Source organism: Hypomesus transpacificus, chromosome 15 (assembly GCF_021917145.1).
Source record: "Hypomesus transpacificus isolate Combined female chromosome 15, fHypTra1, whole genome shotgun sequence".
Classification (NCBI taxonomy): domain Eukaryota; kingdom Metazoa; phylum Chordata; class Actinopteri; order Osmeriformes; family Osmeridae; genus Hypomesus; species Hypomesus transpacificus.
This window is the reverse complement of record NC_061074.1, coordinates 4,878,163-4,904,149: the sequence shown is the minus strand read 5'-3', so window position 1 is coordinate 4,904,149 and position 25,987 is coordinate 4,878,163. Positions and strand designations below refer to the sequence as shown.

Here is a 25,987-nt window from a genome sequence, read left to right as displayed (position 1 = left end):
TGTTTTCAGAATGAACCAGAAAAATAAACGGAATCACAAACAAACATTTAATTATAGGATGATGGTATTTCACTGTACAAAACTGACATATTTACAGCACTGGGTTGGGATTATGTACAAAGTAAAAGACAGGTGTAGCATACAGTATTACTTCTAACTTATAAATTATCAATAAATACTGGGACCGGATGTAGACTGTTTACCAGAGAGTTTTCATTAATGGACAACACAAAAAGTACAACCCTGCAGGAGGTTGTACAAATGGAAATGATATGACCATAAAAAACATCTCACACAACCCTGTAAGGAAAAACAGAGAGCAGATTATAAACTTGCCACACGTCACACAGCAAGAAACAGGGCAGATAATTAAATCCACTGGGGGACTGGTATCTGATGGCCGCATTTATTGTTGGAAATGTGACCAAGACCCACTACAATCTATTTGACACCAAATTGTGCGAAAATACTTCACACATCCTGAGCCTTGATATGAAGCAGCAGGGAGAACAAGGCATTGTCGAGTTTGGCGTTCCCCCATACTAGAAGAAACCCTTGCTACAAAAAAATAAAATACATCTCCAGGAAAAATGTGGATCATTGTATTGATGTAGCACAAACCCTTAGGCACCATCTAGGTAGTGATATTGAAATCAATAAAAAGGCCAGGGAACATTGAAAGTACACAAAGAGATACAGAAATTACTGACACCAGGGAAAAAGCTGGAGGTGAATTATATTTACATTAAGATTGTCACTGCTCATCTTTGAAGTTCAGACTATTCTAGCCTTGTTTTTTGTTGGGGAGCATATTTCCTGGCATCCCACGTCAATTCCTAGTAAAACAATTTACACTGGGATAACACATCTGGTACTATATATATGTAATAAATATATACTGCAATACAAAACTCTTTCTAGAATTGATCCAGTCAGTGGAAATGATAGATAAATCTATGGTGTCTGCTATATATTCTGGCAGGTCTACAGCTCATGATGCTCAGCTAACAAGCTCAGGGTTCCCTGTTCAGTCTCTAAGCTCCTGACTTCAAACAGGTTTAAAGGTTCAGGTGCCACTTGGTCCATTATCACAGTCCAGCTGAATCTGGGGCTGGTTTGTTGATCAGGAATTATGGTTAAATGAGTTTATCAGGCTTTTGTTCCTTGTCATCAGCCCTCTTGACTTTCCTGTCATTTCTTCCTAGCTCTCCCCTCCAAACCTATTCCCTGGCGGTTTGGTTCATGATTCATGTGGTGGGTCTTGACACTGAGAAAGTGTGAAGGCACTGCTGTAGAATTGTATTGGATAAGACTGAAAATCGTGTTAAGGTATTGTAGCTTGATTGGTCCTGTTGAGAGGGGGGGGGGGGGTTGGTTCAGGCATGGGAGGTATGGCTGGATTCGGTGACATCACAGGGGGTGTTCTTCCTGGTGCAGCACAGGCAGGCGTACAGGAGGGAGCCTAGGCCTCGCTGGCACTGCTGCTGCGACTCAACTCTCTGATACCCTGCAGGATACGTTTCATGTGGCCAACCTTCGTCACCCCCAAGTCCTGCAATGAGTCGACACCGGCATAAAAAAAACAACAAAAAAACACTTCCTCCTCGATCATCTCAATGCCATCGCGGATAAGCTACTTTGACGCACGCGCACACACACACACACACACACACACCCACACAGAGATCACGAAGCCCAAGAGCAGTGAGAAGCCCCTCGCCCTGAGAGGCCCAGCAGGTGGGTGTGAGCTCTACCTTGAGGTCCCTCCTCTCCAGGTGCAGCAACTCGGCACCACGCACATCGTGCCCGATAAAGATCTCCTTATACTCTGTGAGGCAGATGAGCTCCAGCCAGGCGGCCACCTCTTCTGTGCCCCACTGGTGCACTGCAGAAAGGAAGTGCTTCAGAGACAGACCCAAATCATAGACACCAGAGAGAGAGAGAGAGAGAGAGGAGAGAGAGAGAGAGAGAGAGAGAGAGAGAGAGAGAGAGAAAGAGAGAGGGGACAGTCGCAACTGAATCGCCCACAGCACCACTCTCTGGGGCACACGTACGTTGCGCCAGAAATTGATTGATCGATTGATTTCGGAAAGACTAACCATAGGTTGGCGTGCGAGACGATTGTGGCGACGTCGGAAATTGTTGAGCGTGATTTATCAAAGTGGTTGGGGGGATCTTTTCGATTTCAAATCTTCCTGAATCAATTCACCCAGTGTTGTCAGAAGGATTGGAGGGGGGGGATTGGAGGGTCGGAAGTAGAAAGAGGGACCAAGAGAAAGAAAGGAAGATGCTACCTGGCAGAGTGAGAGTGGCGCATGCCTCCTTGTTCTTGTTGTTCTTGTCCTTCTTAAACTTGGGCACGAGGCGGAACTTAGCGCTGCGGCTTCGCTTGGTGAAATCCGTCAGGTTTCCCTGTGAGACACGAGACAAAATTCAAAACCGTTAACGGCCGTGTCGACACGCCGCTACCGGGAAACGGTGGCCAGTGCGTGAAGGACCTGCGGGCGCGAGAGAGTGGAGGCAGGTGTACCTCGTCGTCCCCTGGTTCGATGAACTGGCACAGCCAGGATATGTCCACCAGTCTGCGGAGCTGCAGGGCCACGCTGCCCAGAGCTCCGCTCAGCTGCTCCTTCTGAGGGGGGTCCAGCTGCTGGAGGAGGACACACAACCTCAGGCAGTCAGGTGACACAGTCACACCTCGAAAACGTACAGCATGTACGTGGGACTAGAACAGACTTACCAAGCACATCTTGCCAGCTAGCAGAAGCTCTGTCTCACTATGCAGAGCCTTTACGTTACTGACCATCTGAACCACAACACTGCAATTGAGACCCTGGGAATGTTGGGAGAGGAAAAAATATATACAGTTTTACAAACAATTTAAATTGGATCTGCTTTAGAATACATACAAGTTAGGTACGGTTGAATCCCGTTACTTACGCCTGAGCTCTTGGAGTTGGCATAGACCACATCCATGGCCTTACAGCTGGCGTTGACAGCATGGGCCAGCTCCTGTTCCATGTTGTGGTGGGACTGAGCGATTTCACGGATGCTGAAACCAGACCAAAAGGTTGACATTTTATTCACGTATCAGACACTTGTAACCAAAGCACTCCTATGTGAGACCATCTCACCTGTGAATGAGGGCGCCGGCAGCCTGGCCGAACACGTTGATCTGGGAAGCCTCCTCCTCCGAGACGGTCTCTGGCTGCAGCGCATGCTGCGGCTGTGGGCGAGGGAACTCACACTTCTGCTTATCCTCCCAGGACTTTAATGTACTCTCGAAGGCCTGCCGTGAGGAACAACACAAACCCTTTCAGTTACCAGGAATTACGGAATACATCTTCAGTCCACTAGGCAAGAGGAAATCCCAGTTATTCACCATTTCTATTGTGTGAAATAGGTTGAGTTTGTTGGTTTGAGTTGTGCAGATTGCAAATGAGTTACACATGAACATGTGTATGCATCATCAAATTATGAATAAGCAAGACAGACTTTGTGTATCCTGTGAATGTTTGTGGGTGAGGTCACTGGAGTAGTCCTCACCCTGTCTCTAGTCAGGGTCTGGGTGCGATTCTTGTGAATGATCTTGATGTATCCTGGGGGTTGTACCCAAGCCTCCCCATCCACCTGCACAGGCACCCCCTCATCCCCCAGGATGGTGATCTTCACCGTCCGGCACTGACAGAACACATGGATATTTAGCAGATGCTTTTACCCAGAGCGACTTCAGGAGGAATCGTGCGGTCTCATTTGAGCGGATTCTGTATTGTGTAGTACCATCCCTGACCCCAGCCCCAACTCCTGTACAACGTACCTGAGCGATGCGGTGGTGTTGCAGGTTGATGACCCGAGACACGGCCATCTGCATGCTGCCAAACACAGCCACCACCTCCAGGATCTTATCGTCAAACGAAGGGGCCGTGAACGTCTGTGAGGGAGGGGATGAGCTCGTTATGCTAGTCTGTTAGGGGCCTTGCAACCAGCTGACAATATGTTATGCAACAAGAACACAGACAAGTCTCTTACATCATCCTCCTTGGTGCCACCCCAGAAGTTGGTGCCCCCAGCATAACTGGGTATGTTTAGCACAGCAATGCCCTGTAAACTGGGCAGAGGGATGGGCCTCCCATCGCACTGGAATCACAAACACACCGCTGCATAATCAAACAGCCTGCTGACAGTCAGATCAATATCATCACATCCTTCTCTTTGTCCCTCTCTCACACGAGAACTAATAAAACACTCAGAACAAAGCGCCTAATACTACTGGACATTTCAGTCAATTGGTGATTGATTTTCTATCAAGCACCCTGGTAAAGCTGGCACTCTATTCAATAACTGCTGGAGTCAGTCATGAATGGGAAACCGTTTTAGGCCAGGCCCATGGGATCCAACATGGCCGCCTGGTGTTTTCCCTACCTCAAGCAGCACTTTCTGTTCCAGGTTCTTGTAGGTTCGATGGAGCAGCTCCTTGGTTCCCAGAACACCGTACCACATCATATTCTTAGTGCGACTCCTGAACACAGACACACAGTATAACACAGTGACTGAGCACATACACACACACATACGCACAGAAACCAGAATAAAACACAAACAACTGAAATATGTGGCCTACATCCTGCTGGAGTTGCACATATAGGGCATGTATTCTGTTGGAAAGTAGTGTTCCAAATGACCTGCACTTCTCCGGGTGCTCATCCCGCTTGTTGTTGAAGTCCAGGGAGATCTTGGCGTCCAGTCCGATCCCAAAGTAGTTGTTCATCACACACTTCTCAGTGTAACAGTCACTGAAATCAAACAAAGCCCAAGGTAACCGCTGAACCCAATTGGGGATATTCGGTTATGCAGGTAACAGGACTTTTTTTTTAATAAGAAAACTTAAAGTAAAATTAAAGCAAAGTGTAAAAATATGAAATCAATCAAAAGGGGCGTACAAGTTCTCTGGGTCCCAGCTGAAGGGATCAGCGTTCACCAGCAGTCTGCTGATGACAGAGCTACTCTCCAGAGAGCCAGATATTCCAGCTCGGAGACCTACAACAGACACAAACATCCTATTCAAACACTGCCAGACACCACACAAAGGCTATATTGTTTTGTTTTTGTTATATATATAATATACAAATATTGCATTATTAAATGGTCTTACTTGGAAAGAGAATCTTGGTGTTGAGCATTGGCATGTTTTCTCTACTTCCTGTCTGGGCAGGAAGTGATGCAGAGCTACCTAATGACAGGGCCCCCTTGTTTATAAGCTTCTCACAAGGCGTCTTACATGCTATGGACACAAAGAGCAGGACACCTGGGTAAACAGCCAGACAAGAGTGGAAAGAGGCTCTGCTGGAAACAACAATCAAACCAGGCTTGTCTTCGTGGATGTCAGACTGAGCCACAACTGACCTCTGCGGACTGGGCGATTCTTGGTGCTGTTACAGGCAATACCACTGTAAGACGACTGCAGGGAGAGTTTGTCCTGGTCGTAGTCCTCCTCCTCTTCCTCCTCCTCTGCCCCCAGAGCAAATACCTCCTGGGTCTGGGCATTTTGCTCATCCACAGCTGGAAGAGATACAGATTGAGTGAGCGCTTAGACAAGATGTTATGGACCAGGTCAAGGGTGGAGGAAGTCATGCAAGGCATGTGAAGTCTCTGCCTGGACACAGGGGAGTGAGGGCATTGCCCGTCTAAATGGTGGTTCCATGCCTCACCTTTCTCAGTGTGCTCGATGATCTGCCTGATGGCCTTCTTCAGGCTGTTGGCCCTCAGCATGAGCTGCTCCCTGGGTTTGAAGATGGCAGAGGTGGTCCTGGGGGAGCAGGGGGCCACGGGGGCATGTGGCGGGGGCACCAGGACTCCCTCGCCCTCCTCCTGCTCCTCAGCGATGGTAGGAGGGGGCGCCGGCATGACCGCAGAGGCCTGAGCCTCCTCGTTCAGGGTCTTCAGTAGAGAGTCCAACTTCTCCTTCAGCACTCCGCACTGCAACAATCAATACACGTTCTCAAGTCAGCCATGCAACAATAGGACTGCCAGAACGACCAGTAGGCCTATACAAAGTAGTGGACATGCACAAGTCCATGCACAGAGAAATGTGAAACTAAATCGTACTCATGTTTTAGCACACCTGTACATTTGAGACATACCTTCTAGAATTAGTTTGAAGATCATTTCAAGCATGTTTGTGAGCTACAGAGCTACTGCTCATAGGAAAGCATCAAGACACAAAATACTGCTACATTTGTAAATTGAATTTCACAGCATGTAAACATCCAGTTAAACTAGTTAGCCAACGTTAGTCTTTCTAGTTTAGATAACGTTAACTCACACATGAACATCAACAACTGAATGAGGGAAATTCGATCAAAACGTTCTCGAACAGCAAGATAATCGAGTACCCCACATCCAACCTGATAAACACACTGCGGAGCTGCTTACCTTTCTGGCCATGGCTTCAGACTCCTCAGAGCTCTCGGTGTTCTTCTCATAGGCCTTCCCCACGCGAGCGACAAAGTCCTTCACCGTCTCACACAGCACTCTAGCAACACAAACACACACACACACACACACACACACACACAAGGGTTACAGACTGAAAGGCCGAGATACACATTCACATGGGGTGAATACTACAGTACAATCAGCACAATGCTAGTATACGGTGTCGTCCGACCGACGGACATACTTGGCGGAGGAGATGACCACTGAGTGTTGATCTGAGGTCAGAATCTTGGACAAGTGAGCTGCCACCGAGTCCTCGTAGGTGAGAATCTGCTGGACCTGGAACAAGAGGAGTCAGGGTCATCAATCTCCCAACCAGGCAGGAATCAGACACACAAGCCTACTGGAACTGTGCTGGGAGGGGGGCAGAGAGGGACAGAGAGGGACATCAGGAGCCAGGGGCTGGCTGTACCTCAGAGTCATCACTGCAGTCCTCAGTCACAGTGGATGTGGAGTGTTGTCGTGGGAACTTGGTTTCGTACACCATGATGCTCCACCTGTGGAACGACACAGGGCGGTTACACTACTGGCTCCAATAGGGCCTGACTGATATGTCGTCTGTAAACCATCTCTCCTGGTCTGGCTGGCTCATCTCTCTCACCTGTCCAACATCTTGGTACTGGCTCTCTCCAGCTTCTCCAGTATCTGTGGCAGCTGGGCGTCGTCGTCGCAGGCCGAGCCCCAGCCCAGGACCCGGGCCAGGTCGTTCCCCGTGCCCAGGGGCAACACGCCCAGCTGGCACTGCCACGCAACATAGGGAACACTGTGAGCACATTCTTTGGGCAAAGGGGGGGGGGGGGGGGGGGGGGGGGGGGCACAAACTGCCACATATTCCACAGGGTACATCCAATTCCTATGGCATGCAAATAAAGAGTTGGCTAAGCCAAGATTCTTCTGTTTTAAAGAGCGGCTCACTCCCCCAGCAGAGGGCAGTGTGGTTCAGACAAAGGAAGGGAACGTGAGCAGTCTCTGAGGCGGGGCCAGGGAAGCAGACAGCTGCGATGAGAACAGAGAGTGCACCGCCTGCTCAGTTAGGAAAAATGAAACAAAGGCGATGGCGTGAGCAGGTGTCTGCGCGCCCTGTACGATGTGGTGAACATACCTGTTTATGGAGAGTCAGTGTGTCGATCTCAGAGAGGACCCAGCCCACACTCCCATCACCCCCGCACACCAGGATACGAAACGTGTCAAACTTTTGGAATAGCCGCAAACTGCCCCAGACGGAAGAGTTTGAAACATTAGTGGAAATACACACCAAGCAGTCGGGCCCAGCAAACACCCGCCAGCAGACTCACCCCAGGTGCGGCCCGCCGTTCATGAGGTCAAACACCTGGGCGGGGTTGAGCAGCTGCTTGAAGCGTCTCAGGAACTTAACGCCCTGGTTGTCGCCGCTCTTGGAGTTGACGAACACAAGGAGGGGGCTGGTGCACGAGGGGGGGCAGGTGGCCTTCCAGAACCCTAACGGGGGGGGGGACGAGCCACATCATGCTAGGGTAAGACAGACAGGCACCAGCTCCGCTCATACGAGTGCGCGCACACGGATGCGGTGGAGTGAAGGAGGGGGGTTGGTACTCACCGTCAGAGTCGATGCTGTTTAGGGCTGTTGGGGGGATGACAGACACCTTGCACTGACCCAGGGGACACTTGATGGACAACTGGTCCTTACATGTGGTGTGAACCTGGACATCAGGAAGACAGCCTTCAGCCACTGCGCCATTTATATCGGCCATGTATGCTGAGTCACACAACATGAGTCAGGTCAACCCCTCACTCAAAGCACCCACTCACCATGGCTTTGCACCAGAGGCAACGCCAGTCCTGCAGCCGTAGCACGCTGCCACAGGTCTTGTCGCACACCGTACACTTGGCGCTAACCGGCAGGTTGCCCTCCAACCACTGGTGTGGCATAGATATCTGAGACATAGACACGACAATGGGGAATGAGCACGTGACTGAGGAACACGTGTCGTGGACACGCACAGGCATTTTGTAATGAATACGTCAAGTTCAACAGCACCTGCTTTCCCTTGTTTTTGCTGAGCATCCCGTTACCTCTCCATTATCACCTCCATCAGCCCTGCCCTGTTCTGTGCTGTTCTCCTTTATTGACAGGAGACCATGCGCCCTATGACTGCCACCCATTGTTGACTAGGGTGGAGTTTGTTTGGCTGAACTGTTTAATCAGTCTTTGTTTAGGAAGAAAAATGCTGATTTTCATGTGATATAATACAGTGGTTCCCAACCCTGGTCCTCAGGGCACCCCTGTCCTGCATGTTTTAGATGTTTCCCTGCACCAACCGACCTGATTCAAATGAATGGGTCGTTATCCAGCTCCGCAGAAGCCTGCTTATGACCATTCATTTGAATCAAGCATCTAACATCTAAAACATGCAGGACAGGTGTGTCCTGAGGACCAGGGTTGGGAACCACTGATAAAATACATAATATTAAGATTAATTAATATTAATTTTAAGAGGATTCCTGACTGAATCTGTGACAATAGCACCAAAGAGGAAGTTCTGACTGTTCTGTTTCTTCACTAAAAAGTACGACAGGCTAAATGAAAGGCTTGAATGAAGTACTGAAAAAAATAAGAGGGAACGCTTAACGTGGGTTTCCTGGTTTGAGGCTCAACAGCATTTCTCTCTTGACCTCTGACCTTACCCCATCCTCATCTTCAATGATGTCCTTCCCAATGGATGCTAGGGTGGTCCACTTGCAGTTGTTGGTAGCTCTGACCGCGCAGCGCTTGTGGGCTTTGAACTTGCACACTGCGGGGACACACACATGCATTAAGTCAGCATAGCACGTACTGTCGACCTACAGATACAACTAGACATTAGCAATGTACTTTGAGAGGGTCACACAGACAGACACAGACAACGTCCCAAGGATCCATCACAGAGAGATGCGGTGTCATTAAAATGACATGAGGCAACGTGTCTAGAATTACAGAGACTGTGAGGTTACATCATTACGCAGCACTTCGCTTCCCCCCCGCAGATCATATAACAGTATTGAGTGAACAGATCACTGGATCGAAGCAACCCATTCTCCAGTGGCACACTACCTTGGGCGCTCTGTAGGGGGCACCACAGAGAGGGTTCCTGGGTCAGGCTATGGCTACACACTACAGTTGCTTCACACCCCAATTCCTCTTTAGGGCTTTTGTAAGATGCAATTTCGAAACAGCTTTGAAATGATCTGGCACATTTCTAAGAATTTCTTCCACTTAGTAAGCACAATTTCTCGGACACATTTGCCAAAAATGGGAACTATGAGAACCCTACCCTCTATGGCTTATAAATGTTCAGGAATGATCAGAGTCAGATGGCTGAGCGGTTAGGGAATCGGGTTACTAATCAGAAGATTACTAGCTCAATTCCCAGCCCTGCCAAATGACGTTGTGTCCCAAGGCAAGGCACTATACCTTACTATGTCCCTGTATTTACTGTATGTCGCTCTGGTTAAGAGCGTCTGCTAAATGACTAAATGTAAATGTATGTGTGTGTGTGTGTTTGAGTACCTTCGCAGGACAGCCCATGTGACGTGACTCCGGAGAGTGCCTCCCGGCAGACGTTGCAGTAGGTAGGGCGAGCGTGTGAGCAGGCATACCAGTTGTGCATCCCAGAGAAGTGGTCCATGCTGTACTGGGTAGACTGCAGGGTTTGGAGAAGGCAGAGGGAGGAGCGACGGTCAGGGAGTGCCGTAAGGCAGGAGGGGGAAACTAAGGTCACAAACCCTGAACTCACCTCAAAGGGGTCCCTGTTCTGGACACTTTTCAGCGCTGCCATCCAGTCCTCCATCTCTTTCCTGTTCTCCGCGCACAGAATAAGTCTACGACAAGGAGTGATAAGCTGTACAGAGAGAAAGAAAGAAAGAGAGAGGGAGAGACAGAGATCAAAAACAGCATGTGTTGGTTTTACACTAGAGGGTGAAGAAGAAGGCACGGACAAATTACCTAGTCATGTGAACTCATTTGGCCTTTACTTAATTGCTGTTCTGAAAACAGTTAAAGCTTCATCCAGATATAGAAATGCCATGAGACCCGCCAGGGGCAGGACAAACAAAGACTCAAGAGGCTAAAAATGATGTGGGTGGTTGTGCAATGCCGTGTGACCAGTATTGCAAACAGCGGGGAAGCACATCCAGTCCACCAGAGACAGCAGTGCTTGTTTTTAACCTGGCCAGCAGGCCGTCTTTAGTGCGTACATCCTGTATTTTGGGTGCCTGCGTGGTAATTGATCAGACTGAGTTCTGAACTGAGCGAGTCAAGTTGAGTTCTAAAGAACGGACGTCAGCCTTCCAATCCATTTCCTTCACAGCTGCTCCACAAAGGCACTTCTGTTCCCACACGGATAAAAATAGTCACACGCTTTCCTCGGCCAGAGAGCCGCAAACGCCACACTCTCTTTCTCTCTGTCTCACACCAAACACACACACGGAAGGAATCCAAATACGGACGTGGGGTGGCCTTCACAGCATTGACGCAAACAAACCTATTAATACTTAAAATGGCCGACAGGAATTCAGTCTTTGGTTGAAATAAGAGAAACTATGCAAAATCCAAGAGTCCTTAGACTGAAGGCTGAGACAGATAAGAACGGGAGAATGAAGGGCCACAAAGTGAAGGGAGCTACTGGAGACAAGAAAGTGGATTCGGTTTGTAAACGATGACAATATTCCAGCCGAGATACCGGGAAGAACAAGCATGAGTGATCAATATCACCGGAACCCATGCAGATATGCAATAACCATAACCTTGACTCAACTCCAGTGCATCATGTCACATGACTTAGGGGTTATATTTCAGTTACACAAGAATAGGCAGGCAAGGCTCCACAAGGCTCATTGACCTTTCTCGAGGACAATGTTATCACATTTTATCTCTGAAGCCAGGCTAAGGAGGAACACCGATCGTTGATCTGGGTCTGTACTGGATTCAGACAGAGCCCTTCCCATGTGTGCCTCAGATATCACTGAGAATCAACACAAACACACACACACTCCAACACATGCTAGCCGCGCGCGCACACACACACAACAGGCCAGCGTCAGAAAATTCTATAGCAGACCGTAAACAACGCCATAATGACTCAAGCCACATGCTGCCAACCGGCCGACAGGGCGCACGAGGACTGAGTGACCAATTGGGAAACACACTAGTTTCTGTGTTTCCCCCCCCCACCCACTGTCATTCCAGACATTTTTCTGCCTAACTTCTTACTTCTAGGGTGCAGTCCAGCCGGTTGGGCTCCGTATCCCCCCTCTTTCTCCTATGTTTCCAGGCTCTGGTCTTCTCCTGTGTGTCTGGGTCTGGAGAACCGGCACAGAGCTGTCGTTTCTTCACTGACTACTTAATGGTCTTCCCTCCTGACAGCTGTGGACTTTTGACAGACACGCTCCAGCTATCTATCTGAATTGTCTTGAGGCAATCCATGTGGTGGTTAAATATTGATCTCCTTCATAAAAGATTCCATTTGTCAGGTCTATAGTCTGAAAGGATATAAAAAGTCAGTCTGGCCTGTAGTCCAGGAGATCTCCCTTAGTGTTCAATTGAGCCAGACTGTAGACAATAAGGTTTTCTTCCCCCGTCTTTCTGTAGTCCAAGAGATCTCTCTCAGTGTTCGTTTAAGTTGCTCTAGTCTCTATCGAAACTTTTCTCAATCGGCTGCCCCTCCACTCAAGCAGCCTTGCTCTGAGTGCAGACAGGGGCCAAGACTCCTCCCCCATCCACCTCTGTGACTCACATAAACTTCCTGTCTTCACGTCAAATCCACAGAGTGGGCTAGGGGGAGGGGAGTGGTGAAGGCCGCTAAGAAGCCTCCTTTAAAACACAAAGGGACAGGCAAACACTTTATTGGCTTCCTGGAGGCCCCCCTCCTTAACCAATTTATGATAGCAGACAGAGTTCTTGCATAAGAGTTTCCGAGGCAACCTTTTTGAGTGTTGACACAGAAAACAAAACTCTACACACAATAACCAACTCTAGATCAGGTCATTGCATATCCTTTAACACACTTGCTTATAATGTCAACACACACACCTACTCGTCTGCAGCAAACTCCCTTCCCTGACAAACATAGCTACACCCGAGAGAGAGAGAGAGAGAGAGAGAGAGAGAGAGAGAGAGAGAGAGAGAGAGAGAGAGAGAGAGAGAGAGAGAGAGAGAGAGAGAGAGAGAGAGAGAGAGAGAGAGAGAGAGAGAGAGAGAGAGAGAGAGAGAGAGAGAGAGAGAGAGAGAGACACTGACTCACAGTGAAGCTGTTGTTGACGTTCTTGGTGCTGGATTCAGCCACACTTGCATCCGTCAAGTCAACTTCATCGAAGATGATAGACTGAGGAAAATGGAGGCAAACAACTGTGAAACAGCTGAAAGGACAATCAAAAGCAAAAAGTACAGCTCGACGGCCTTACAATATAGACAGACACAACATGATACGAAGAATGAAATAAGTACCCACCTTAGCAGTCTGAGCGTAGTACAGGGTTCTTCCACGGAGTTTAAAGTACCGTCTCTTCCAGCGCTGGAAAGAGTTGGTTTGCTTCATTAACTTCCCTTCCTTCAGGATGGTCTTTTAAGGACAAGGAAAAAGGATGGTCAGGAGTTCAACCCTCTCACACTCCTGTTTAACTCCTGTATGGGACCACCCATCACATCAACCCTGGACTTTGGAAACCAGGTAAGGATATCAAATTCATAGCAAACCACACAATCTTTATAGGATTTCTTCAGAAAATATGCACTGACAAAGTCAGCCATGTATCATTATTTATTATACGTTTTGCAAGTACCTTCTGACCTCGGATGTCAGAAGAAAAAAAACATGATCTTCACTCAAGGATTTTCTGTCCTGGGTTTGGTATCGAACCATTGCCATGGTCAATTTCCTTTGGTGTAAAGCTAATCTCAAAGAGCTACATTTGCCTAACATTATGATGTTGCCAAAACTGGAGATGGTATATGAGCCTAATGCAGACTCCACTCTGTCAGCTGTCAACAAGAAGTCAGCTAAACGCAGTTCCTGCATAAACACCGAAGTTCACCCACACACACACAAATCAATACACTTTGAAGGGGATGGAGTGGGTGGGTAACTCACCATCACCTCCAAGTCGATACTAAAGGCCACAGGACATTCACCATCCTGCTGCTGAGAAGCAAGGCCAATAAGGCGTCTAAACAATAGATTAGACCAGGCAACTTTTCCCCCACTGTATGAGTCTCCTCTCAACAAATGCAGACAGCTATATAGGATTCATAGGCTTACTTTCATCGGGACACGTTACACAATGAACCTCCATTACACACTAGGGGGAACTAGAGAGTCAGCAATTAGACTACCTGACCACCGTTGCTGTAACAGCATTTCCAAGCAGCAACTAGTCACAACATCACACAATTCAGAGAGTTTTCAATGTTGGAGATTACATTGGTGTCAATGATCATTTATTAACACACCATTCCAACCGTGGGTATAGCTCAGTGGTAGAGCATTTAGCTGCAACAAGTTGCAGGTTCAAATCTCCCTTGTACGTGTTCTAAATGAATACAATGCATTACGTTATATAAATCTCTTTGTATTTTATATAGAGCATCCATGCATGATAATTAGGCTGAAACTGTTTGTGTGGACAGAAAGTCTTCAGCCTAACAGAGGTAAAATTAGTCAGTTTAGAAGGAGGTAGAGGAAGGAGAGACTCACAGGACTGTGAATATCCAATATGGTTGTCTTTAAACTGTCCATCCTATTAATGATGGTATCGAGTCCTCTTTAAATACAACTGGTTGAACTCAAACCTGTTACTGTCACTAGAACCTATTTCTCTCCCTCTCGTTACAGAACAGGAAGCTTGACCTTATACGTGTCTGATGTGGTCTCCTGGCCCTTTTTCAAAGCCTAGCCCAGATACGTTCTTGACAGACGGAAATATTGCGTGTGCAGAGTGTGCAAAACACTTGCATGAATCTTTCTGTTCTTTGAATGCTGTTATGTGGATGTGTGGCAAGTTGTGTGATAGCTGTATCAAGACAGCAGTTGCAAATTATTGCCATTTTTACCTTGATGTTTAAAATTTTAAATTCAATTAATCCCATAAATCCCTAAATGAAATGCGGTTCTTCGCATATGTGCTCAACTGTGACTTACAGAACTGTCAGGTGCCATGGCTTTAAGAAAGTAGAATTACGTCAACCATGACAGCAACAACAAACACAATGGAGGAAATAGCTAAACCTTACCCTGCCAGCTTTGGCAACAATGTATTTACAAACCCAGGTAATACCATTCAAAAACATGGCAGATGTAGACAACATGCAATCATGCAACATTATATTACGCACTATATTACATCAAAGGAAACAATCTCCTAACTGATAACAGAAGGTGCATAGTCGTGAAACTTTCGCACCCCATTATATTTAAGTAGGATTTAATGAGTCGGATTGAGAGCTGACCCAAACTCTGTAAACCAGGCTACTACTAGGCTAACTATTTAAAATGTTAAGACTGACATTACTATCATCTGAAAAATAATGTGATTGCTTGTGTAATAAATAAATAAAAGGGTCTGAATCCTTATTGTATAACATGATGCAACATTAGTAATGTTGAATGGAGGTGCCTAGTCAGTCGGCTTGCATTACCAAAAGTTCATTCGATAATTGCAAAATTGGCAAAAAAAATCTGGGTAAAACAGCTGGCCCGAATCAGAGACTAACATCCGGCTAGTGCAAAGCTTGCTTTGCTAGGTACTGTAACTGATTTATCGCAATACAACCAATGTTACAAGAGATACAAGAAAATATGTATACTGTACCAAGGTAATTTTAGCAACTACATTGTAAGTTAAAAACTCAATACTGCTAGACTACATACATTTAGAAGCCTATGTCCATCAGACCGGTTGTCTAGCTAGCTGGCTCAGCTGGGCTGCTAAGTAACTTAGCTGCTAACGTACCCTGTTACTGCACTGACCTAACCTAGTTGTACAATCTCTACCAGTACAACTTGCTAGGTGGCTAACGTTACCGTTATGTGATGCTAGTTTAGCTATCTAGATATGAGGCTGCGGATGCAGAAGGTTGCTTGCAGTCTAACTTATTGTAAAATAATCGCCAAAGTTAGCCGGAAGAATGACTGGAAGAAGTAATTACAGTACAGTACAGTAAAAAAAAAAAGAAAAAAAGAAGAATTTGGCCTCGCGCATAGCTAGCAAGCCAAACAGCCGATGGATGAAAATATCTGCCAATCCTTGCATTAAATTATAAAGTTACTCATCAAAGTTGCACGTTACCTTGCTTCGTATCTGACCTGATGTGGAAACTTTGCGAATGAGTTTCTGTGGAGAACCATGTTCTTGCTCTGGTTCGCTATCCGAGGATTCTTCCAGGCATCTTGTCGCGGCCTCAGCCTCCACTGCCACCGCCATCCTACAACTCAGGATATATAGCTTAAGTTACAGTTCGTGTGAATTTCGAGGAAAGTTAGTGCCTCCATGCGGTCGAGAGGAAATAACACACTGTCAGACGTGTAAGCAGGAAAAACTCGAAACTTTAAAGTTTTAACTTTAATTGTAAAGTATCCAGTATGTCTATGTAAAGTTCTCCTTAACACAATAGGAACACATTTCAATAAATCATATGACATACATACATACATACAAAACATATATCAAATGTTTTATACCAGTAAGCCTACATCAATGAATACAAATTGAGTTTGGGAATTGACCTCTTCTGATGAAAGATCATCATAATAAAGGCCTATAAGCCTATTAACTGAATACTTTATAAATAGGTTTATTTAAACTGTCAAATGTTCAGATCAATTGTATAGTTTATATATCAGTGAACAGCTTGGCTTCGTTCCCTGTTCTTCAAAAATGCATAAGTGATATGATAGCTGTGTGGTAATTATATACCTATGTCAATATAACCCAAGGAGGAAGTAATTGGAAGTTAAACATGTTGCATAACATCCGTACCTTTACTCATCAGTAATGCAGAGCAAAATTCAGGAGTGGTATATGGTGAATACAAACTGACAAAAGCTTTTATACAAAGGTCCACTGGACTTGGGAAACTGTCTTCTTTGGTGTAAATTAGGTCACATATAGGGTGTAGGTATTTTGCCTACATTAGTCCTTTTGTATGCTGGCCTTGTTGGTTGAGATCATATTTCACATCTGTTTCTAACTTATTATGGAGGACTAGGTGAATAAAGTGTTCTGTTTCCATAAGCAGGAAATGAGCAAAAGATGTACTATTTACAACACAGCTCAAGCTCTGGTGTGGGGCCACATCCTCCCTCAGATGGTCCATGGTTCCTCACTGGATCAGTGATTCATCCCCAGACAATGGCAGCTCAAAACCCCTAATAAATGGTTCTGGACCGATGTCCCAGATCTAGAGATATGAGCGGTTCGGGAATCGTGATATTAATCAGAAGGTTGCCTGTTCAATTCCTGGCTGTGACAAATCATGTTGTGTCCTTGGGCACTTACTGTAAGTCGCTCTGGATAAGAGAGTCTGCTAAATGTAAATGTAAGTTATATCTATGCGAGCTAACCTGCTGTTACAACTATGCATTTCTGATAATTCTGTACTTTCTATATCCTTTAAATAAAAGTCTCCTAAATTAAGAAAATGTGTCCAGAAAAATACTCAATTGATCCATATGAATCAATCAGGTTTCTTATGAAATATTCTGAATCATGAGGCTTGATCTTCCAGCATGTGTCCCTTGAAAAGCACTATATTTGAGAGAAGAGAAAAAAACAGATTAAAAAGGACTACGTGAGAGTCTATGCCTTATACAATACGACTACAAGAGTCTATGCCAAAATGCTCTCCAATAACAATAATTTAAAAAATCCTTAAGAACCATAACAGCATATAAAATTATATATATAGATGTACATGATGTGTGAACATCCCTCTGCAAACTTTCATGGCCAATAAAACCCTTTCTGATTCTGAGGATGTGGCTTCTTATGGGAACTATATTATTACCCACTGATAGTTGCACCTGGGTATTCTTTTTCCCACAACCCGGTAATAAATAATACCAGTAGGGTCCCAACAGGATCCAATAACATGAACATCGACGCCTCTGCTGTATAACTGATGCATGAGAAGGATTATGGTTTCACTGCTTTTTTAGTTGTGAACTGTTGTGGACTAAAGTTCTAATGAGGTCATCTTATGCATGAAAGGAAAAACAACAGAAGCCCTAGTTTTCACAGGTTCACAAAGAGCCAGTGCTTGCTTCCATCCTCCAGACTGGTATGGAGCTGGGAGGGGCCTGGTGGTAACAGGTGTATAAGAAGGGTGCTCTTGATGGTCAGATATTCACTTCAAGAGATTCCAACTCAGCAAAGATGGCTACATCCTCCACTGGACTGGTATGTACAGCCTTGTTCACGACCGCGTCTGAATCTTATCTGAGTGATAAATAGGACTGCTGATATTTGAATTTGATATTTGAGATCTCTGATTTAAGAGCTTTAGAGCTTTTTAGAACTATTCTGCTGCATTGACGCTAGGTTTACTGAATGTTTTAGACGGCTGTTCTGATGTCCGAGCATAGTGTGTCATATGGTTATGTATAAGCAGTAAGCACTCTCTTTGCGATGTGATATACATCTTCCACTCTTCCTCTCTCAAGGCAATGAAGACTGTACTTGGATTGCTGCTTGGACTCTCCTTGTCATCCGCAATGAGCTTGTCTGATCCCCTGGGCCCTGACATGTTTAATGGCAGCATGATGTATCAGCCAGGACTGGATAGCAACGCTGACGCTACCTACTGCCAGATGCTGCTGGATTCCCCTGTGCCCCCTCCAGCTGACCAGGTGCCCTGGTTCTGTATCTGTTCCCGCTGCCAGGGCACCCCTGGACCCAAAGGAGACAGAGGAGACAGGGGCCTGCCAGGTAACTGACACCTAAATCATCTACATCTGTTCAACCAACACCTAGTTAAGTACCAACATAGGTATTGTACTCTCAAATACATTTAAGTATGTAGCTATCGCAAAGCTGATTATCTGCTCCACTTGCTACATGTACTTACTACATGAATGTCCCTTTGGATAAAATAATCCACTAACTAAAAAAGTACATTACATTTACATGCAATTGTATTCATTTAGCAGATGCTTTTTCTCCAAAGCGATGCAAATATACAAATATTATGGATAGAAACAGCAGATTATCAAGGATTAGAAGTGCATGGTTCTAAATATAAAATGCAGTAGTGATCAGTCTGCCAAGCTCAGTTAGGCAAATGCTCATTCTCCATGGCAACCTCGCACTCTGTTCCCCGTCTCAGGAAGCCCAGGAAGCCCCGGCATCAGAGGTCTCACAGGGTTCAGAGGTCGCCCTGGATTTACTGGGAGGCCAGGCATCAAAGGTAAAGATCACCATGTCTGCATTCTCATTCATTACACTGAGGCAATTAAAGTAAACGTTTGCTGACCGCTATAAAAGCATCCACCCAGTCATAGATGATCAAATGTCTCAAGTCTTTTGTCGGTTGTGTTTCCCTCCCTCAGGTGAGAAAGGCGATGAGGGCTTAAAGGGAGACAAAGGCCCTCTGGGTTTGTCTGGAGCCAAAGGAGAGCTTGGATTCAAAGGTAAGAGACATAGCAGCAGCTGAAGCAGATTAACCCTTGTGTTATCTTCTGGTCATTCAGACCGATCAGCCATTGTGACCCACCGTCGTATTGCGACAACTTTACCGCATACAAAAACAAAGTGAAGCATTTTCTTTGAACCGTCGGGCTGTCTCAGAACCCCCACATCGCGAAGGTTAAAAGAAAATGCTTTTTATTTGTTTTTGTATTGGGTAAAATTGGGTAAACACAACAATGGTTCGTTGTGAACCTTTGGTTCATGTGACCCGAAGGCAGCACAAGGGTTTAGAAAATGTAATAGGCAGATGTATTTTTTATCTAAGTATTAAAAATATATATATATATATACAGACAACAATAGCCTTGACGTAAACCTAAAGTAACAGCAAAGTGAATGTTGGCTTTTGGAATCTTGCTGATGATCTGATGGCGCCTGTTTCAGGTGAAAAGGGTGAGACTGGTCTGGATGGACCAGCTGGAGAGCAGGGGCCCAAGGGAGATGAGGGTCAGTGTCCCCAAGCTTGTGAAGTTGCCCAGGGACCCCCAGGATTACCAGGCCTGCCCGGACCTGCAGGAGCCAGGGGGATGCCTGGTGTAGCAGGACCAACAGGGAGCATGGGACCTAAGGGAGACAGTGGTGTTCCAGGTGTTCCAGGTGGTTCAGGGCGTGCAGGCGAGAAAGGTGATCAGGGTCCTGAGGGAAACTGTAACTGCACTGATGGTGCTAAAGGGGCAACAGGACTGCAGGGATTACAGGGAGCAAAGGGTGATCAGGGTCAGGTGGGTCCTCAGGGAGTTAAGGGTAGCGTTGGCCCAAAAGGAGATGAAGGACTTATGGGAATGATGGGAATGCCAGGGCCTTGTGCCCCCCTAGTCCAGTCAGCTTTCTCAGTAGGACTAAGCAACCTCTTCCCTAATCCCAACATGCCTGTAGTCTTCTCCTTTGTCCACTACAACATGCAGGGGCATTACGATCCTCTGTCTGGTCTTTACAGTGCGCCTGCCAACGGCACCTACATCTTCAGCTACCACCTCACTGTCTTTGGGAGAGTGCTAAAAGTGGGGCTCTTTCACAACTTTGTGCCAGTGGTGAAGACCACTAACACAGCTGATTTGGGCACAGCCTCCCAACAGGTAGTGCTTCACCTCAGTAGGGGCGACAGGGTGTGGATTCAAGTCAAGGATAGTACCACCAACGGCATGTATGCCAGCAGCGAGGCCAGCAGCACCTTCTCTGGCTTTCTACTGAATGCCGACTCCTGTGACATGCCCATGGGCAGAGATTTCCCTGTACCCATGCCCAAAGGACAATACAACTGGGGGGAAATGCCAGGCCCAACCCCCACCCCCGCCCCATAGATCTAACCTTACCAAACACTCATATACAAGTGCCAATACAGTTTTCCAAAATACGAACCAAAAACCTGATTATTCAGATGAAAGCCTTTTAGTCTTTGAACACTAGAGTACAGCAAGTACTAGGCCTAACTGCAGAATATGCAGGACCAATTCTACAGTTCTACTAATGTCACTGCCCCCCTCAGTATTTTGGTTCTGAGTCGATGTTGTTCATTGTAGTTTTTGTGTTCACTGTCAGCAGAATCAAAACTCTGCTAACACTAATTTGAATCAAAGTTGTATTTTCCATCCAATATAGCTGTTGAACTGTAGAATACCAATTGTAGGGATGCTCCTTCAGAAACCCTCTCCCTCACAATTGTGTATCTTATATGTCTTAAATGTGCAATTGTGATGATTATGTTTCAGTGTGGAAGAGAGGTGTGTATTGTCACTTTTATTGCCTAGTCCTTTGTCCATTTTCCATACAAAATAATGTTAGTGTAAGATGATCAGAGCTGTCTGAAAGTGCAATGTTCAAAGAGGGTTCATCTCATTCAGATTGAATGCAAGATTGTACTGGCGTGTCTATTTTCAGTGTGTATTCTCTGTAATGTGAGACTGTTTAAAGAGAGTGAAGGTGTTCTCAATAGCGAGAGATATGGTACAGTTTAATGTGACGAGGCAGCGTCTTTACTGTTGGTAAAAGGTAAAGGAAGAAAGGGACTGAAAAGAAGAGGGAGGGAACAGTTAATGATTGTCTTCAAGACCTAGCTCTTTATGTAGAATCACATTGTTGCATTAAACAGGGGTTAGACCACAGCAGAAGCCCAAGATATATATTTAATAATAATGATGAATTGTATTTAATGCATTCGGGTGATTGTTTCATTCGCTGTTCTGAAATCTGAAATAAAATGTTCAAATAAATAATAATAAATGTGTTCTCTATAAATAATTAAATGAAAGAAGAAAAAATAACACGGACCCAGTCTGTTTGACTCACAACCACACCATACTAATATGTATTTAGTTTTACAGCAGTGGGAATGAACCGTGTAAAATACAGTGGATGGCAGGACTGCATCGCACCCAATGTACTTTTTATTATGTATTTATCTCAAAATAGTTGTTCACAATAATTACAAGATTCTAGAATGTAAAAATATTTTATTTAGTAGCACACTATTCCCATGCAAACACACAGAAATATGTGAAACATACATGGACAAGCTCAACATCAAAACCATCATATCTAAATGACCAGGCCCCTTTGCAGTTCCAAAAACACAAACACTAAACAGCCCAATACAAAAATTGAGGTAAAATACCATCTTTGCAGAAGATTTGTTGTTTGCAGTTCCTCATTGCACATGATAGCGCATGCTACCACCCTATCAGGCTGTAATACCAGAAGCCTAAAGCTGCATCTATCCTCTGTGGTCTCCAATCATCTCAGTTCCTTATGGTCCTCAGCAGGTCTGGCTGCGTCAGCCTGTGCTTGCTGTTGGGGCCATGGCTGTGTGGATGAGCCTTGGTGCCCTTCCTCCTCAGGCCTCTGTGGGAGACTCGTCATCATCCCCAATCACACCCTTCAGGTAAACCCTTTTGAATTCCTCAAACACCATATCACCTGACTCGCTGGTGAGCAGCAGAGATAAAGTGAGAAAAGCAGACAGATCGGCTTGCTAGAAGTCACAAAGCACAGGTCTCATCTCACATAAACTGATACTTATGTTATCAATTAATCTTGTACCAAATCTGTGCCGTGTCATAATAAAACTGGATCATATAACTGAAAACACCCTACATATCATATTAATCTCAAGCAGCATCAGGAAATGTTTTACAGTGGCCATTCTTTATTTAAAACTCATACTGTATTTAATGAAGCATTGTATTGTGAAGTCAGAGCAACATAGGAACTTCTAGAACTGGGTACATTAAAGCCGTATTGAATTATGGGAACCGGCTGGTGATACAGTCAGGAAGTGTGGCCAAACCTTCCAACAAATACTGAATTCAACACCACACATGGACTGGGACCAATGACCCCACATGCCACAATTTAGAAAAAACAGTCTTACCTCTCTTTGGCTGTATGACGGACGAGGAGGAAAAGGAAAATAAGACTTTATATATATAGCACATTTCATACAAGAATTGCAGCTCAAAGAAAAGAAAGTGATCATCAAAGGATAAAGGAACATTGTCAGTCAGGTATTTATTTTCAGCAGGCCATTGTGTTCTAATCTGGATAGATGGGTATTAAGTGTGTGGACATCATAATGCTAGCTGGTTGCACATTGGAGTGGATAGATATAGATCTAAAGATGTCAGCAAAAAGGAAAGCCGATTAAATGCCTTTCGCAGTGATCTGAATGCAATTATCTACCTGACCATCTACCTGTTGTTTACCTGATATTGTTTTCACACCTTGATAGTTATTGTGTTAGGGGTAGAGCTGAGTGGATGGAGATCTACTCACCTGGATCAGGTTTCGGATGCATGAGCTTGAATGGAACCTCAACTGATACATCACTAAAAAAATTACAAATTAAAAAAATAACAAGATGTCACTCCATTCAGCTTGAAGGACAGATTGTAGTGACTACGATAAACACATTGTATGAAGAAAAGAAAAAATAATCCATACCTAGATCCGACCGTTCTTTTGAGGAAATAAGGGACAGGAAAATGATTAGATGAAGAAGTGTGATGTTATTCGAAACAATTGTTACAAGATATAAGCATGCGGTGGTGAATTCTAATCCATACCCTGCAGCAATGAGTCTCGCCACTACTTTGTAGGACACAAGCATTCCCTGCACCTCCTTTAGCACATCATCTTTTACACTGCAGGAGAGAAAAGGAGGTGTTTGGAGTCCAAAAAGAGGGAAATAGTTTATTCAACAGTATTGTTTGATTAGGTTTAATCAACATCAATATGTCTGTGGAGTGTGTAAATCTGGTGTGGTTGCTCACATGCTTGTAGAGGCTAGGTTAGTGTCCTCATGCTTCAGTTTGCCATCTAAAGCCAGACCCTGTCTCTCCTTGCAATTAGCCAACAGAGGCAGAAGGGTATACTGCTTCTTCAAGCTGGTGCCAGAAGGTACTACATCTCTGTAAAAAAAAAAAAAAAAGATTATATTTGTATTTCCTTAACTGGAATTGTGACTTCTTATGTGTCTTTGATAAGTTAACAACTAAATAACAAAAGATGTTTGTGACACTTACTCTGTCTCGTTTTTGACCACAGACTTGACATACTTGTCATTGGAATAAAGAACCACATTGGTCACTTGCTCAACTGTGAGAGTAAACAGACAAATGGACATGAAGGAAATGTTTCCTACCATGGATAAAAAGTCACAAAAAAAAACTGTCTTTGATGTGGTCTAATATTCACCTGACAAAGAGATGTCTTTTATTGATCTATTGGAGCTGTTTGTGACATCAACATTCACATTGATGGGTTCACCGTGGTAATAGGTCTGCAGATAAAGAGTCATACTAAATAGTTATATTTGAGTTATATTTGTGTTCCATTAATTAACCATTGTTGATGTCTCCCATTACTCTTGATCATAGTGACTGCTGATGGACCGACCTCTTTCTCCAGACTGACTTGCACGTGTAGGGGTTTGTCAGACATGAGGAACTCACAGGTGGTCTCAGCAGAGGGGACCACTTTGCTGTCCTCAGGGGCGTACTGGATCTTACGGATGGCCAGACGCACTGAGCTCCTGCAGAAAGACACACAGACAGACAATGACTGGTGGAGACTTGTCACCTGACAAACCAAGTACTTTGATTTATTTTAGGAGAAGTTTGTGTGTCTGTCCATACCGTTTTTGGACCTTCTCATCAAGATTTTCAGCACAAAAAGCCTTCACTTCAAACTCTACAGAACATTGTTTTCCCACATCAAGGGGGCCAGGCTGCAGACACACTGAGCAAGGCAGGTTGTCTGGGAACTGCAAGACAATATAGCCATGAGGACGGTACATTCTCTAAGTATAGTGCTTGGTCCTTTTTTTGTTGCCCTGTACAGCGATGCTGACTACAACTACCCTGTAGTAGGATACTTTCTGCTGGCTCTCACCTCAAAGAAGAAGGGGAAAGCATTGTCTCCTAGTTTATGAAGGAGTTTCTCCTGTATCTTGGTGTGTGTGCTTCTCTCCTTGTCTTGCAGGTCAGGGTAGACTTGACGAGTGGTCAAAAAGATGTCCCTGCGGAAGATCATACCCAGCACATCCTGGTCCTCACGGCCATACTTGAACGTGCAGGACAGCATGATGTACACTAGGTGGCGAGAGAGGAGCACAGTCATTACAAGTCTGCCATCTGGGGCACATTGCGCATTTGTTAAGCTACATCCTCATCAGTTCAGATGTTGAGACACAAACCTTTCTTTCCTTTGACCTGCACAGGATCGATCAGAACAACTCCATCTAATAAATGACAAGGGGGGGTAATGAACTGATAAGTAAAAAAAGAAAAAAAGAAAAAAAAAAAGAATGCTACTTAAATGTCCACTACAACGGTTAGTCCAGGGGTCAAACTCACCCACGGGATCAACAGAGTCACAACGATCCACAAAATCTCTCTTTGCCATGTAGACGCCCACCTGAAAAAGACACAAGTTATAGGGCTTTATGGGGAAGAAAACGGCCCTGAGAACAATTAGAAAAACACCAGGACTGACAGATTTTACAAGGGGAGACATGCACACAGATAAGGGTCAAAAACTATTTGAGGATAGCTAAAGCATTTCTTGTGTTCCTACTGCGGCTGGTAAGTGGAGGGGAACTCACCGACTTGTCTCGGGAGAGCTTCTTGAAGATAACAGCTTTGGGACTCATTGCTTGATTTTCTCTAGAGATCAACAGACGAAATGAATCAGATACTCTTCTTGGCCAAACTCTTTGGATTGATTGACTGACCTGCAGGATAGAGAAGAATGCAGTGCAGATCCATGTTGCTGCATTTATAATCTGTCTGACTAAACCTATGACCACGCCCTCTCCCTCCCCCACTAATTTACCTATGCTCTTTAAATGCTTTGTCTTAATCATGCACTCCTGTCAGCTCCTTCCGTCAGCGTGATTAGGCGCCCCAAGACTTGTGGCACAAGGATATAATCCTCAAAAGCACAACAGCCTTGAGCCTTGTCAAATAGCTCACAATATTAACAAAACCGTTGACACTATAGAATACTCATAAGGTGACTGTTGTATGACAGTTTATTATGATAGTGAAATATGTTGGTTTGTCAATACACCTGGATGGATAAGATCACTGTTACGTTAATGTAATGGCAAACCAACTGTTTGATCATTAAGTGCCTGTTCACTCATTTAAAAAGTGTGGTTTCACCAAGACCCACTACAATACAGTTATGTCTAGTTGTATTAAGACACTAAGCTGTAAAGACCTTGTTGTTAAACTCAGCAGTCTGCTCGCTGACATCAGCAGGGAGACCAATGAGATTACACTGAGGAATGGAAAATGACTCA

At 45.1% G+C, this 25,987-nt stretch overlaps 3 protein-coding genes across 5 annotated transcripts; 1 reads left to right on the top strand and 2 right to left on the bottom strand.

Moving 5' to 3' along the window:
* Window positions 1-33: 33 nt before the first annotated feature.
* LOC124477382 (diacylglycerol kinase delta-like) lies at window positions 34-16,010 on the bottom strand. 3 transcript variants are annotated; one of them, XM_047035101.1, is made up of 30 exons: window positions 15,793-16,010; window positions 12,960-13,070; window positions 12,753-12,833; window positions 10,248-10,352; window positions 10,022-10,154; window positions 9,160-9,266; window positions 8,284-8,409; window positions 8,072-8,174; window positions 7,791-7,953; window positions 7,598-7,706; window positions 7,097-7,236; window positions 6,908-6,992; window positions 6,680-6,774; window positions 6,433-6,532; window positions 5,709-5,976; window positions 5,404-5,559; window positions 5,153-5,281; window positions 4,941-5,037; window positions 4,683-4,793; window positions 4,423-4,519; window positions 4,030-4,137; window positions 3,818-3,931; window positions 3,547-3,681; window positions 3,135-3,289; window positions 2,941-3,052; window positions 2,741-2,833; window positions 2,531-2,650; window positions 2,295-2,412; window positions 1,755-1,885; window positions 34-1,552 (listed from the first exon to the last, which is right to left on the bottom strand). In XM_047035101.1, exons 1-30 carry the CDS (start codon window positions 15,925-15,927, stop codon window positions 1,463-1,465), a joined length of 3,627 nt encoding a protein of 1,208 aa, XP_046891057.1. In that variant the 5' UTR covers window positions 15,928-16,010; the 3' UTR covers window positions 34-1,462. The 3 variants fall into 3 exon arrangements, with proteins under 3 accessions (XP_046891057.1, XP_046891058.1, XP_046891059.1); XM_047035102.1 differs by lacking the exon at window positions 15,793-16,010 and adding an exon at window positions 14,202-15,783; XM_047035103.1 differs by lacking the exons at window positions 12,753-12,833; window positions 12,960-13,070; window positions 15,793-16,010 and adding an exon at window positions 11,723-12,433.
* Window positions 16,011-17,572: 1,562 nt separating this feature from the next.
* LOC124477391 (inner ear-specific collagen) lies at window positions 17,573-21,404 on the top strand. Its single transcript, XM_047035128.1, has 5 exons — window positions 17,573-17,901; window positions 18,165-18,429; window positions 18,827-18,907; window positions 19,050-19,130; window positions 19,573-21,404. The coding sequence occupies exons 1-5, from the start codon at window positions 17,878-17,880 to the stop codon at window positions 20,487-20,489; spliced, it is 1,368 nt and encodes a 455-aa protein (XP_046891084.1). The 5' UTR covers window positions 17,573-17,877; the 3' UTR covers window positions 20,490-21,404.
* Window positions 21,405-21,658: 254 nt separating this feature from the next.
* On the bottom strand, window positions 21,659-25,443 carry LOC124477393 (S-arrestin-like). Its single transcript, XM_047035130.1, has 14 exons — window positions 25,286-25,443; window positions 25,038-25,098; window positions 24,878-24,922; window positions 24,574-24,773; window positions 24,318-24,445; window positions 24,079-24,214; window positions 23,878-23,962; window positions 23,706-23,778; window positions 23,454-23,591; window positions 23,247-23,324; window positions 23,125-23,139; window positions 22,957-23,009; window positions 22,556-22,565; window positions 21,659-22,109 (listed from the first exon to the last, which is right to left on the bottom strand). Exons 1-14 carry the CDS (start codon window positions 25,331-25,333, stop codon window positions 22,019-22,021), a joined length of 1,161 nt encoding a protein of 386 aa, XP_046891086.1. The 5' UTR covers window positions 25,334-25,443; the 3' UTR covers window positions 21,659-22,018.
* Window positions 25,444-25,987: the final 544 nt, after the last annotated feature.

Coding starts and splice junctions, on each gene's coding strand:
- LOC124477391 (XM_047035128.1), top strand. CDS start 17,878: ATGGCTACATCCTCCACTGGACTG. Junction 17,902..18,164: donor CTACATCCTCCACTGGACTG/GTATGTACAGCC, acceptor TCCTCTCTCAAG/GCAATGAAGACTGTACTTGG. Junction 18,430..18,826: donor AGGAGACAGGGGCCTGCCAG/GTAACTGACACC, acceptor TCCCCGTCTCAG/GAAGCCCAGGAAGCCCCGGC.
- LOC124477393 (XM_047035130.1), bottom strand. CDS start 25,333: ATGAGTCCCAAAGCTGTTATCTTCAAGAAGCTCTCCCGAGACAAGTCG. Junction 24,215..24,317: donor GATGAGAAGGTCCAAAAACG/GTATGGACAGAC, acceptor GTCTTTCTGCAG/GAGCTCAGTGCGTCTGGCCA. Junction 23,592..23,705: donor GTGGTCAAAAACGAGACAGA/GTAAGTGTCACA, acceptor TTTTTTTTACAG/AGATGTAGTACCTTCTGGCA.
- LOC124477382 (XM_047035101.1), bottom strand. CDS start 15,927: ATGGCGGTGGCAGTGGAGGCTGAGGCCGCGACAAGATGCCTGGAAGAA. Junction 10,353..12,752: donor ACGTCAACAACAGCTTCACT/GTGAGTCAGTGT, acceptor CTCTCTGTACAG/CTTATCACTCCTTGTCGTAG. Junction 1,886..2,294: donor CGCCACTCTCACTCTGCCAG/GTAGCATCTTCC, acceptor TCCTTTCTGCAG/TGCACCAGTGGGGCACAGAA.